The sequence below is a fragment of the Marmota flaviventris genome, chromosome 13 (genome assembly GCF_047511675.1).
Source record: "Marmota flaviventris isolate mMarFla1 chromosome 13, mMarFla1.hap1, whole genome shotgun sequence".
Classification (NCBI taxonomy): domain Eukaryota; kingdom Metazoa; phylum Chordata; class Mammalia; order Rodentia; family Sciuridae; genus Marmota; species Marmota flaviventris.
The window spans coordinates 99,464,116-99,478,724 of record NC_092510.1 but is presented as its reverse complement, the minus strand read 5'-3'; the positions used below and the strand labels follow the sequence as shown (position 1 = coordinate 99,478,724).

The 14,609-nt window shown below is 46.0% G+C and overlaps 1 protein-coding gene across 3 annotated transcripts in view; it reads right to left on the bottom strand.

Moving 5' to 3' along the window:
- The window catches only part of Abl1 (ABL proto-oncogene 1, non-receptor tyrosine kinase), a 123,191-nt gene that overhangs the window by 26,311 nt on the left and 82,271 nt on the right, over positions 1 to 14,609 (bottom strand). Inside the window, exon 1 of one of the 3 annotated variants that reach the window (XM_027942798.3) lies at positions 13,753 to 13,923. The exons of the other annotated variants lie outside the window; for them this stretch is intronic. Coding sequence (XP_027798599.2) covers positions 13,753 to 13,831 — 79 coding nt within the window. The 5' untranslated portion in view covers positions 13,832 to 13,923. Of the gene's footprint in view, positions 1 to 13,752; positions 13,924 to 14,609 lie in introns of those variants that run through there. 3 annotated transcript variants of the gene reach the window in all.

Here is a 14,609-nt window from a genome sequence, read left to right as displayed (position 1 = left end):
GTTCGATCCTCAGCACCACATAAAAATAAATGAAACCAAGGTATTGTGTCCAACTACAGCTAAAATATAAATATTAAAAAAACATTTTCAAGTCTACTAACATTAATATGGATACAATTTAAAAATCAAGTAGCACAGAAGAGCTTAAAATGAAAGACAGACACCTGCTACTCCAGTCCCTTCACCCGCAGGTGACAGCTCTGTCATGGTGTGGAGGTGAGGTATCTCCCCAAAACTCATGGAGTCAACACAAGAAGGTTCAGGGGAGACACGCTGGGCTGTGAGTCTTACCCCATCAGTGAATGGACCCCACAGGGGCTGACTGAGTGCTCTCTGGGGTGCCAGGGGGTGGCTGCAGGGCCGGGGCTGGGGCGTGGCCCGGGGTCTGGGCCTGTATCTGGCCAGTGGAGCCTCTGCTTGCTGACCACCCTGTGAGCTGCTTCCCTCCGCCACACTCTCCCACCATGTCGTCCCCTCACCTGGAGCCGGCTGTATGTGGTCTGAGACCTGAAACCCTGAGCCTGCAAATGCACTTTCCTCCTCTGCGTCGTTCTGGTCGGACCCTTTAGTTGCTGAGACAAAAGCGCTGACTGAAACAAGCTGTCTGGGGATGGCCTCTCCTGCCAGCTGTGACCTCTGGGCCCACTGAGGCAGCTCTCCCAAAGCTCACATCCCAAGAGGAGGGCGGAACGTCCCACCTTCCTGCCGCTTTCTTCCCCTCCGCCCACTTTCAAATGTGGTGGTCCTGACTTTTTTTCCTTGTGAAAACCACTGAGTTCTTCTATTCTGGAATAATAAAGCCTTCCATGATTTGTCTTTAAGTAGACTCCACAAGTTGAAAATCAATCAACAACTCTTATGTTAGGCCTGTGTGAGCCTTGCCACTACCAGCCTCAGAGTTCACTCATTTTTCCTGAAGTTCCTTCCTTTTTTACTGTTGAACGGTGCCCAAACTCTAGAATTTCTTTGTAATAATGACAAAATGCAGAAGGTTTTTCCAAACCAGCAAGTCTGTCCAAGTGGATCTTCACAGCTGGGGGACACTCTGAAGTGAAATCCAAACACCGTTTAAAGAGAAACCACAAGAAGAAACCAAACCTGATAGAAAAACAAACAAAAAAACGGCAGGGGGAGAGGTTCTGACTGGAAAAGAATAAAAATATCTACAAATAAGCCCCCACACACTGGTAACAAAACAAAATTATGTTTTATTTATCCCTTTTATGGATATGGTGTATCTTACACATCACTTCTGGGCGATTATACCCATCTTAGAGACAGGCCTGACTCTGCATCCACTTCAAAAAACAGTGGAGGGGACTGGGGTTGTGGCTCAGTAGTACAGCACTTGCCTACATGAGTGAGGCACTGGGTTCAATTCTTAACACCACATATAAATAAAAAAATAAAGGTCCATCAATACCCCCCCCCAAAAAAAATCAACAAACAAACAAAAACCATCACTGGAGCTGCGTGCGGTGGCACATGCCTGTAATCCCAGTGGCTCAGGAGGCTGAGGCATTGAGCAACTCAGTGAGACCCTGTCTCTAAATAAAATACAAAATAGGGCTGGGATTGGTTCAGTGCCCCTGGGGTCAATCCCCAGTACTCAAAAAAAAAAAAAAACAAAAAAACACCAACCCACTGGATACATTTAGAAACACCTGAGGGCCAGTGTAACTTTGAGAAATAATCCTGGAGAGCTTCAACAACAGACATTCCATAATAATCAGGGTCTTTCAATTCTACCTTTTGTATGAGTAATGAAGTGACTCTTCAGAACTGTGTATCTAACAGAGTAAATCCCAAATTGTATTCACTGCGTTTGGCAAATTCATTTTATCAACGGTGAGGGCAAACACAGTTTTAAAGAAAAGGATCTTGCTACACGGCATCTCCTAAAATGTAGAAAGGCCCATCCTGGTAACTGCTGGGCTCTAAGGTACCCTCCGCTCCATGGCAGTAGGACTGGACAGTTTACACACACACACACTCACAAACACACACACACACACTCACAAACACATACATACAGACAAGCTGCTTATAGCAGGAATATATGTATTTTGCTTTTAAATTCATTTTTTTGACAATAGAAACATACAGACTGTACCTACTAGTGAGGTACATGTAATGTTCAAAGCAGGGAGGCAATTTGTCTTATCAGCACATGTGATCCCACCCACCCACCCACCGCAAGCTGGTGTGCCAGCCCTGGCTATCCTTCTGAGGGTGGGGATGTGACTGGGCTGTCTTCTCTAAGTCCTACCTAGGATGCTCAACTCACCTCCAGCTTCTATGGCCTGCAGGTGGAGGGAGACCCAGTGCAGGATCATTCCATTGGCTTATGGCAGCCTCACGCCTAATTCAGTAGCATTTTTAAAAAGTAATCTGCCTTCACTGAGTCTTCCTGAAGCACCCATCTTAATTTTCAGAGAAACAATTCTCTTTTCACACTTACATTTGCTGGTTTCACAATAACTGAGTAATCAGGACAAGTACTGTATATGGAGATAGATAAACAGATCCAGAGCAAACACAATGGCTCTGCTGCAGAGTGCCAGGGTCCAGGAAGGCTCACCTCCAGCAGGAAGAGGAGCATGCTTGCCAGCTCAGCACGACAGGTAAGCAGCGGGCAGCCGGTCAAAAGGACCCTTACCCCTTACCTACCAAAGGAAAAAAAGAATTCCCTCCACTATGGAAAAAGGATGTAAACCATAAATTCACAGAGAATTAAAATCACCACTGAACATGGAAAGTATGTGAACCCTTGCTAGTAATCAAAGAAAAGTAAATAATTCCTCAACTGGGCCGATGCACTTTCTGACAGTTACAGTGGGGATGAGACAGCAATGACCTGCACTTTCTCACAATGCTCAGAGTAGGTGTGTAAGCTGCTGTTATGTTGTAGGAGGCAAGTGGAACATGAACCACACTAAAGAATCCATAATCTTTAATTTACTTCTAGAAATTTAGCCTAAGCAATTAATACATTGATTTCTATATACTAATTTAAAATAACTCAGAAAAGCACAAAAAAGTCTATCAATACAAGATAATTTCTTCTCTACCCCTAAAATAGAATATTTAAGTAGCCATTTAAAATATTGTTGGAAGGGGCTGACGGTGTAGTGTAGCTCGGTGGTAGAGCACTTGCTTAGCTTGAGTGAAAGTCTGGGTTCAATCCCTAAAGAAAAAAAAATATTTTTGGGGAAAAAATTCAATGTTCAGGAATATACTCATAATAACAAATTAAGGGTTTATATTACATCCCAGTACATACAATATGATCCCAATTTTCAAAAATTGAAAAAAGACCAGAAGAAACTTATACCAAAATGTGAACGATTTTTAACTTAAGGTGGTGGAATTACAGGTGTTTTTAATATTCTTAACACTTTTCTATGTTATGGCTTATTTCTTACAGTGAAGGTGGATTATTTTAATGATCAGAATACAATTACAAAGCTTAAAAACTTACAAGTGAAGCCAACCAATACTTACATAACTGATAATTTACTGTGAAGCCTACTGTGGGGGGTGGGGGATCCCAGGTTGTCCTGGAAAAATACTGTGCGTTCCCTCTGTCTCCACCTCTGGGCCAGGAGCATACAACTTAGGCAGACTAGGCCCACACAGGAAATTAAACCCGAGTCATGGATACAGCAATGCTTTTCTTCTCAAATGCCATTTGACCCCTTCTATCAAACATTCTGTAGCATCTGGATTAGATCAAAGTTATATAATCAGGGGAAGTGGCCTGGAAAACACCTGGAGTAAGCAGAATGCAAATGCCCGCCCAGAGGGGGCCCTGAATTTGACGTGTGGGTTAAAGAGGGGCTGTCCCTAGTGCAGACAGATGCTGAGCATTCTATGCTGGGATGAGGCCCTTGCTAGAAAGGAGAGGGCCTCCCACTGCTCTGATTCAACAGGACGCTGGGCCATCCAGGGCAGGCCCTCCGTTTCCCTCCCAGCTCTATTCCACAAATTAATGGCCACAGCCCCAGGGGAAGTATTGCTCATGCATGCCTCTGGGTCAGATGTTGAAGTGAAGCCACAGTCCAACACCAAGTCTTCCAGTCAATTCCCAGTCCAGGCTGATGTCAAGCTGACTCACAATGCACGAGTGCCAAGTGACTTGCTTCATTTCATAGTGAGCTATGTTCGTCAACCTTAAAAATGATCATGGCTTACGGGGCCAAAGGCAGAATGTGCTCAAATCTTTTTTGCTTGGGACACGAACTTTCTGCCAGTCTCACTGTCAGGAAGTCAAGACCCCAAAAGAAGCCCAAAAGCTTCCTTCAAAAGAAGGTGCCAGAGCAGCTCCCCTTCTGTTCTCCTAGAGGATCTTCCAGCTGTTAGGAAGTCTTGAGAAATGAACTTCAGCATCTGCTAGCATTCTGCATTGTTTTCCTTTTTCAGTGAACGCTTTCCGCTGCATCCTTTCCGAGTCATATCTTAAATATACTTAAGATCTGGATCTTTAAAAATGCCTCCCACCACATTTAAAACTGTTTTGTTGTTCTGCCATAATGCTAGCAAAAAGGTTTCCACATCCACCAACAAAACTCAGGGAAGGCCATCAACTAGCTAGCTGAGCTCCAGGAATTGGTGACATCTGAAAAATGCTCCCTTTAGCTTCAGCCATGAGTGCATCGAGTTGTTTGGGAATCTGTTAAGAGCTGAGCCGCGGCACTCACTGGATCTGTGTGTGCCGGACTTGTTTGGACAGTACTCTAGGAAAATGGTTTGGGTCTTTCAAGTACAATTTAAAGACTGCTTTATATAAAAATAACCCTTTTTCAAAGTTGTGAGTCATTGATGAAAAATGTTTACAGAAGATCATCTGATAAAGCGTATCTGGTCTAGACTGCCAGGGACTGCTGCTGAGGAGGGGACACTAGCACAGAGGGAGGGAGCAAAATGCTCTGTGAACCCCCGCAGCCAGGAGCTTCACAGTCCCGAGGGAAGGGAGTCTTCACCTCCAGGAAAAACATCCTGGGCAGCTTCCCACCTTCCCGTTGGCACAGGTGCCAAGGTCGTGGCAGTGGCCGACAGCACTGGTTCCCGTCCACACTTGGGGCAGGGAAGTGCCTGTGGGACTGTCATCCCCTTTACTTCCCAGGCCAAGCACCAAAACCTTGAGGTTTTATTTCTGTTTCCTCAGTGGCTCCTTTGCTAGCGTCCGGTTCAAGGAATCTCTCTAAAGTGAAGGTCTATAAAACAGACCCTTCTAGAAGGAGGCAGGGCTTCGTGTTTTACTTTACTCTCTGTTCCAACTGGTGAGATCATGCTCCGACTATTCTCAAAGTCAGTTTATAACAGTCTCATGCAGCTTTTTATAATATGAGCTTAGAGGGAAAGTATTATTTCCCACAATTTGGACTTGCTGAAAGTCATTTTATCACATTCTACACGGTCCTTCATTTTGCAATTCATACCTTCACTCAGAGCAGTTAAAATTATGAAAAAACAAAAAACAAAACCAAGTTTAACTATAGCCTCTGTATTAATTTTATACCCTGAACAAAATATACTCCGGCATCTTAAAACACCATCTGCTTGGGAGGTTGTGGTGGGTGTGCTGAGGCCAAGAACCAAGCAGACCCTGTGCCTCGTGAAGAGATGCAGTTAATGAAAATTTATGGCAGCTCCCCATAAAATGCATGACAGAAGGCAGGCACTGTCCTGCAGATGAGGTGGTGAGGCCAGGACATGGACCTGGCTGGAAGCTCTGATGAGGGGAGCTCCCTGGCGTGGGGAGGGGTGGACCCCTGACTAAGACAGTCACAGCAAAGGCAGAACAACTACCCAGGGACCACGCCAATGTGATGCTCCCCAGCCACTAATCTGTGCTGTGTGGGACCTCATTATCATCAGCAGATGCCTCGAGATGCCTAAGTTTATAAATGCACAAAATCCTGAGGATTATGATGGCAAACAATTATATTGAAATTGTCCTAAAAGTATTCTTAGAAGCACTTAAGCTTCTTTGTTAACACATTAAATAACAAGATACAGCGGTAACTACAGTCATTTTGAAGGGGTGAGAATTTACACAATAAGCACAACTGTATGTAATAAAAAAAAAACCCTGCTATCCACTGGCGACGGTCTCAAGTATGGCTAATATTACTGTGGCATGTCCTTAAAAAAGTGGAATGGTAGATTTCAGCAAGAGGTTAGTGAAGTGAACTCTTTATTTCTTCCTACCCAAAGACATGGGGCCCCCAAGTTCTACCCCAGCCTCTGACAGTGGGAGAGTCCTGGGAAGGAGACTGGGATGCACGGTGACAAGCCCATACTATGCAGCTTTCTTTGAAAACAAATGCTGTCTTACTACTTTGGGCTTATGGGCATTATAGGAAGTAAAACAACAGGTTTGTAGAGAAAACTCCTTAAAAAATAGTTATTTAAGGTAGCCCAAGGTTTAAATATTTTCCCTGGAATCTTTGTACATAATATTGTACTTAGCCAGTCAATTAAAACAAAACAAAACAGAATTTTCCCTCTTGAACCTCTGCTCTTGTCAATAGCCTAAGCACTAAACTTTCTGAAGATACAGTCTCCCTGCCTCCCTCAACACAAATACAAAGAAGTAAAAAAAAGAAACTTTATATCACCTTCTCTCTTATGGAAGAAGTGTAGTTGCTGGAGATGGAGTAAGACCTGTATGAATATAGACACTGTCATCTTCCAAAATCACTTGAAACACCTGTAACACCCATGTCAGAACCTGGTCAGCTCCCACTACATCTCACCATGGTTCCTGTCCCTTCCCTGCCTGACCACACCCTTTTTGACCATTCCACTTCCACACTACCTACTCTCAGAGGGGTCTTTCTAAAATGTCAATCTGGCCAGGTGACTCCCCTGCTTCCAATCCCATTGAGACAGCTCCTGGCCAAGAGGCAAAGGAAGCAGAGGCTTGGGAGCTGGCCCTGCCTGTCATTGGTCAGCCTCCACCTACTAGCGGTGTAACCCTGAGCAACATTCAGAACATCATGTGCCCTGCAGGGTAGCTGGTAGTTGGCAGCTAACATGGGACAACTATCACTGCTCCTCAGCCTGAACAGGCCCCGAGAAAACGGCTGGCACTGTTACATCATCCCACTACAGGGAAACCTTGAGCCTGGCAGGGTCTAGTCTGGGGTGTCTGCACCCACCCCCTCTGCTGTGCATTCCAGGCCCCTTGCAGTTTTCCCCTCCCCTGTTCCCCCCACCTGATTACAGCTCCTTCAGCCCATTGGAGAACTTTCAGCCTGCCTCTGTCACCGCCCTGCCTCCACAACACCCATCATGGGGGTACAAGCAGCTTGGGCTCTGGCATGGACAGGCCATGCTCCAGTCTCAGCACCACTGTCTCCTGAGATGTTCACATCTGAGCCTCCATTTCTCCTGTGCACGACAGGACAACAGAGCAACACCCCGATCAGCTGACAGGAGGGGGGAGAGCTCTCAACAGAACACTTCTGCCTGGAGCACTAAAGTACAGGGCAGAGCAACTGCCCCTCCTCCCATGGCTGTCACCACAATCACGTCAACTCACAGGGGCTGAGACCAAACCTCGGTGTCTGGAGCCCCTGTGCAGTGCAAGGCAGCACACAGCACTGCCTGGCCTGCGCTGAGCACCTGCGTCTGTCCTTAGCCATGGCAGAATATCAAACCAGAACCCAAAAAGAGCAGCTTCAGAGATGGTGACCCATAACTGGATCGGCAGAAACAACAGGCACTAAAGATGGAAATGTTCCCAAATCTAGGGAAGGCAATGATTTGTTCTGAGCATAATATAAGCCATGGCTAAGGTGCTAAACAAGGTGTAATATAAAAACACACTTCTCTGTGCTTTCAAAAGCAACAGTATTTGTTAGAGACCTCTGCATGCTGAGATTCCCAGATGTCTCCAGAAAGGTTCCAGGAACTCCTGCGCTGGTCACACAAACTGCTTGTCGTGAGCATGAGCCGCCAGGCATTTTCCTTCTCTCACAGGCCAGTCACAACAGATGGAAAGCCTCCTCATTTCGCATTTCCTCTTCTTCCATTTGTTTTCCTGGACTCCTGGGTCCCTTTAGACCACTCACTGGCCTAACTGGGCTACCTAATGGCAAACAATTTCCCCACAAAAAAAAGGCAGGGGTAGGGGGCCGGGGCTGGGTGCAGTGGTAGAGCGCATGGCAGGTGTGAGACACTGGGTTCCATCCTAAGCACTACATAAAAATAATAAAATAAAGATATTGTGTCTGTCTACAGCTAAAAAATATTTTAAAAAAATATTTAAAAAGCGGGGTGGTTCCAAGAGCAACGCCTCATTCTATTCACGGCCTGCCTTTAAACACAGTTTGAAGGTATATAATGTATAGAGATGTTAGTGAGATTTGAGGACCCGTAATAAAGGTAAGATTAAGTCTCTATAGAGAATTTAAGAGTGAAGAGGTTAAATGGATCTTAATGTGATATAATAATAGCTACTATTGATCCCTTACCATGTGCCAGCACTTCATCTTCACTGAATCCCCAGACCCTTTAGGGGACACTATTATCATTGCTGAAGAGGAAGGAAATGGAAGCAGAGGTTTGACTGATCATCTTCCCTTAGTTCTCTAGCCAGCGCCCTGCCTATCACTGGCTCGCTCATGCAGGGTCTCTGCACCTCCCTCTTTCTCCCTCCCCCTCCTCCCAGACTCCTACCTGCTCCTCCCTGGGCATCCCTTCCCCGGCCTGCCCTACTGGCCACTCTCCAGGGTCTTTGCTGTCTCCAGCCTTCCTTCCCTCCCACCCCCTTTTCCCTTTCCTGTTTCAACCTTGTTGTCTTGTTTCCCAGTCTCTGTCTATCCCCCTCTGTCCCTGTCTTCCTACTCCCTACCCCACCCCTGTCTACTTCCGACTGGTTTCTCTGTCCTTCCTGGTCCATCTCTCTGCCTGCCTCCCCTATCACCATCCCCCAATACACAGCATAACATGTATCTATGGCATGGGCTAAAGGTCTTGAAAACAATCTTTGGAGAGAGTAACAGCTCTCCTCACCGAGAACAAATTCACACTTTCAAAAGTAACCAGCACCAGCACCAGCACCTCGGGAGGCTGAGGCAGGAAGATTGCAAGTTCAAAGCCAGCCTCAGCAACTTAGCAAGGCCCTAAGCAACTTAGCGAGATTCTGTCTCAAAATAAAAAATAAAAAGGGCTGGGGGTGTGTCTTAATGGTTAAGCACCTCTGGATTCATTCCCCAGTACCAAAAAAAGTAACTAGCAAGTTATTCTTCCTGACAGCTCTCGAACTACAACTTCACTAGGCAAGAAAACAAAATTGACTAGAAGCTGATAATTGTTAAAATTAGACAATAAGTACAAGAAAGTTCAATGTGGTCTGCTTTTGACATAGGCTGAAAATTTTCCATCAAAAGCAGAAAAAAGAAAAAATTGAACCTAAAATTTATTTTGCACACTGTTCTTCTGTGTTATTAACTTTGATCCACCATTATGGAGGGAAAGTTGAATTTTCCAATGTCTTATTTGCTCTTTAGTTCATGTTATATATTTTTAAAACCTCTCCATTCCTATTTTTTTCCCTTTTTATTTCAGATCAGTGATTACACTGGTGAAATTACAACTGACTTGATTTTACAACAAGGTACTGAGTAAAATGAAATTTCGGTTTTCACATATTTAGGGCTGTGGAAATACTGCCTCTAGAGAGGAAAGATTAAATCCCAATCATAAACCAATGGGAATTTTTCTTGCACAATTACAATATTCACCATGGGAATAAGAGAAGGTCAGAGAAAGGGAAAATATTTTCATCTTAAACCAAGGACAGAAAGTATTGATGACTGCATATGCATTAAAAACTTTGGAAACAAACTGATTCATTAACAAGAAAAACTATGGGTGGGTTCAGCTCAATGCTGTCATCACTTCAGCCACTGGAGAAATCGGTAAAGCCACCATTTTAGAGTGCTTATTAAAAAAAAAATAAATACCAACAGCTTACATATGCTAAACTTTTGTTCTACGTCAGGCTCTGTGTTAAATAAACACAAAATCTCTCAAAAACTCAAAGAGGCAGAAAATACTATGAGACTGATTTTATAAATAAGAACATGGAAGCTCTGAGAGTACCATGCCCAAGATCACCCAAGAGCATGGAGGCATCTGGGTGTGGGTGGCGGGTCCTGGCACTGCTCCATACACAAGTGCAGGGAACCCTAGGAACACTCCAGGGGGCCCCAGGCTGACTAGGCCTAAAGGATCTCAGAGGAGTCTCATGCTAGCAGAAACACACATTTAGCTTTCTGGTTCCAAGGCATTGTATGACTCATCGCACTGGCCCTCAAAGCAGTCCTGAGGTGGGCTGGACAGAAGATGCTCTCTGTCTTAAGAGTAGGGAAACAGAAGCTCAGAATTGGAGGAAACTAGATTCCCGACTCCAAGGAACTGCCACCGAGTGAAGGGCGCGTCTTGCCCTTCTTCCCTGGCATCCCCAGAGCACTGTCATGAGAATAAAAGAGGATGTCATAAGGAGTTTAGCACCAAGGCCTGTCACATCATAAAAGCACACAATCTTAACATAACCCAAAATGACAAGGACTGTTAGGTGACAGAAAGAGCCTCAGAGTTTCTCTGTTACTAAACAAGGGAACTATGTGATGACCTCAGGAGCATATTTAGAGAGCGAAGCCCAAGTTCTAAAAGTGTGGCTGCAGGGCTGGCACCACAAGCGTGCTGGCGGCAGCCGCTGCGAGGCCGTGTTTTTAAAGTGGGCTCTTGAAACACAGTCGAAGTTCAGGAAGAGTTCACTCACAGGCCATCAGGTCAGAACTATCATGTCCATGTACAACAGGCACGCACAACATACGTAAATACAAGCACAAGAGCAAATAAGGTAAAATGGAAAACAACGAATTCAAAAGGCTAGCGTTCATTCTGTCTTTCACATCTCCAGGGGGAGGAATAACCAGAAAGTAATGTTGAAAGTGGACCCCAAAGATTCTGAAGCTCAATGTGTTCATTGTGAATAGATACTGCTATAATATGCTTTTTCACAAAGTTGGAGATCAAATGTTATAAAAACCTATGTATGTATAAGCTATTTCTAAAAGATACACAGTTTTCCAGAAGAAACATCTTAGTGATTGCCTCTGGGTAGGGAAATGAGAAAGGAGAGAAAATTATTTTTCATTAAATACCTGTTTAGAATTTCTTAAGCGCATATGTGTGTTTTAAATTTAATCTTGATATATTTTACTAGTATTAGGTTTCTGCAAGAGAAAGAAACACTGCCCTAACTTCAGAAATTATTAATTGGAGAATTTCTAAAGATTCTTTTCTAAAATCCACAGTGGATTCCACATGAGTCAAATGGTCACAGTGAGTAGGACACAGAGTGGCTAAAAGCAGGATCCCTGACATGAGTTCAAACCCCAGAACCGCCACTGACTAGCTCTGTGGCCTTAGATATGTTGCCCAACCTTCTAGTGCCTCATTTTCTTCATCTGTAAAACGGAAAGTCACAGATTTCTGATGGGACACATGTACATTAGATCACCTGGAGTTCAGAGACAGTTCTTGGCACTGGACAAGCATTTAACAATTGCTAACTATCTTCATGCTTCCTATTGCTGCTTTGGCCAGCAGGCCTGAGAACAGGTAACATGAACATCAAACTGCATTTAAGGCTCAACTTTCTTTGCCAGAACAATGGAAAACTTGATGTTGTTCAGTCTCCCCCCGGACCTGGTATGGCTGAGACCCACAGTGGGTGTCAATAAACATCCATCGATTGATTTAGAATGTAGTAAAAATGGAAAGCTTGGATTACTTATCCAGATGTTGGCAACTGTTCTTCCCAAGAGACAAACAGTACTTCCAGGCTTTAAGAAACAATCACTGAGGTTTGTTCAATTCTTTCTACTATAAAACAATAATTTCATCTCTTTTCTCTAATTAAATAACAACAAAATAAAAGGAAACTCAACAAGAAGGAAGAATTCCTACAGTGATACCTTCCTGAATGAGGCCTTATCCCCAGAGCAATCTGTTGTACCAGAACTTTTTTTTTTTTTTAAAGATTTGACAGCAGGTCATATACTGTGGCATACTCTTATAATCCCAGCTACTAAGGAGGCTGAGGTAGAGGATCACAAGTTCTAGGCCAGCTTGACCAGTGAGACTCTATGCAACTTAGCAGGACCCTGTCTCAAAATAAAAAATTAAAATAATAAAACAATCAAAAATAAAAAGGGGTGTTGGCTGTAGCTCAGTGGTAAAGTATCCCTGGGTTCAATCCCCAGTAACCAAAAGAAAAAAAAGAGGGAGAGACTGACAGTATTATAATTCATTTTAAGGCATGCTGAAATAAGACACTTTAGGTTTTTTTCCCCCAAAGAAATAATTAAACAAGCCAGGTATGCACTAAATCTCAGTTTACCCTCAGGAAAAAAAAAAATCAATGCCAGGCAAAGCTGTGACCTAAAACTTTCCTCTAGCTCTGCAGTTACAAAAGTCCATTCATCTCTGCCTCAGGCATCCATCTGCAAAGTGGAGATGATAATGCCTAACACTAACTCCTTACAGATGTAAACCACAATGTGTTCAGAATTTTGAGCAACTTGGAAAAAATAAGTGACGTAGGAACTGAAGATGATTTTGGCTGCTAAGATGCCAAGTTTTAGGGACAAATAAACCATCTTCCTCCAAATGCTAGATTTTGTGAGCTCACTCCATCTGGACTGGCCTTTTTTGGGGCACGAAACTCTGAAATCGCAGAGAGGAAGGGGGAATCATGTTCATAACTTGTGGAAAGAAGGCAAACCGACTTCACCTACATCAGTGGTATTAATGATTTCAGCAGCACATGTGATGCCAGGCAGTCCTGAGCTCAAGAGTTGTAAAGAAAAGAAAAATAGACTAGAAAGTTAACGAGGCCTCCATTTGCTTCTCCTTCAGTTCCAACCACTAGAACTTCAGGCCTTTAGCAGAAATCCTACTTGTTCAACAATGAGATTTACATTCCTACTCCTATTTTGAGTCCTAAATGAAAGCAACAGAAAAGCCAGGTGCCGTCCGGTCTGAGGTACAACTGGCCCTTCTGCTGAAGGCAGCGGGCTGGGACGACGAGTCCCAAAGCACATCAAATTCGTGCTACCCCATCAGCCTCCACTCACTTTTCTTCTGTTGTCACCTTATGGCAGAAAACTGAAGACAACAGTGAAGGAAAATCATAAAACAGTAATGAGAGGAGCTAGAGGAGTGGGTGGTGGGTGGGCAAAAGCGAATGCGCCGGCTCTAACCCTTACAGAAAGACGCGACCTCGAGCCTCCCCTCCCCCAAGCCCTACTCCGGACACGCTCCAGACGCCTTCCTAAAATGTGCGCTGAAAAGCGATTCCTACGACCTCTTGGTGGTCTGTAGAAAGCCTGGGGGGGTGGGCAGAAAGGTCACTAAAAATTCTGTAGCCGTACAGCGCGGATCGCGTTGCCTTTGTGCACAGCAGTGGAAACGCGCGACGTGGGCGCGCGAGGCCGTCAGGGCCTGTGCAGTGGCCTTTCTCAAGCTTCCTGGGACAGCCTGCCGCGTGGGGCCGCGGGGACACGCCGCCCGGCTGGCGCGCCCAGGGCCCTCCGGGTGGGGGCGGGAAGGTTGCGGGGCCCGAATCCCGCATCCCGGCGGCAGCGCCCAGGACGGCGGGAGAAAGCGGAGGGAAGAAACGGGGAGGGGGCGAGCGCGCGGCCAGGTCTGGGCCCGCGGCGGGCTCACCTTCTAGGTAGCAGCTGGAGGACGAGGAGAGCCCCTTCTTGGATTTGCAGCCCACCAGCTTCAAGCAGATCTCCAACATTTTCCCGCGGAGGCGCCCCGCTCCAGGCTCGGCGCGCGCCCCGGGCCCCCGGCCCGCCAGGCCGCTTTAGCGCCGCCCCGCGCGCCCGCCCATGGCCGCGGCCGCGTCTCCGCTGGGCCCGGACGCGCCCGTTAACAAAGGGCCCGGGCCCGCCCCGCCCCCGCAAGCCTCCGCCGGCGCCTCGAAGCCTTAACCCGTTCCTGGCCACGGCCACCGCCTGCTAACCGCGCCCCCGCCCTCGACGCGGCTGGCACTTCGCCCCTGCCCGCCCCGAACCGCCGCGGCTTTCCCGGGCCATCCCAGCCCATTTCTGTTCATCAGGGGAGCCCGTGCAGGGCCTTTGGAGGTTCTTTCTGGACGCTGGAAGCACAGTCCTGCACTTGACGCCCACCCTGGGCAGTGCAGCACTCCCGGGCACCACTTCGGAAACCTCGCGCATCTCCTTGATGGCATTAGCCGTCCCCAACCTGCCCCCCTTCTGACGAGTTCCACTGGGCGCAGTGCCAGGGCAAACCCCATGTCCCAAGAATGTTGGTGAAAATGCAGATTCCTCTGGAATTACCAGTACTAGTCATGCACATTCAGGGAGCATACTATGATTAAGGCCAACTCTGGAACGAATGGAGAGCTGCAAGCCACGGGACAACCACACAAAATACAGGACACACGGCTCAAACCAACCATCCAGGCATGGAGACAGCTGTAAACAGAAGTGGTTTAAAGTGAAGGGAAATTAGTCTCCCCATGCAGGGCCTGCATCACTTTTTTCCTCATTTTC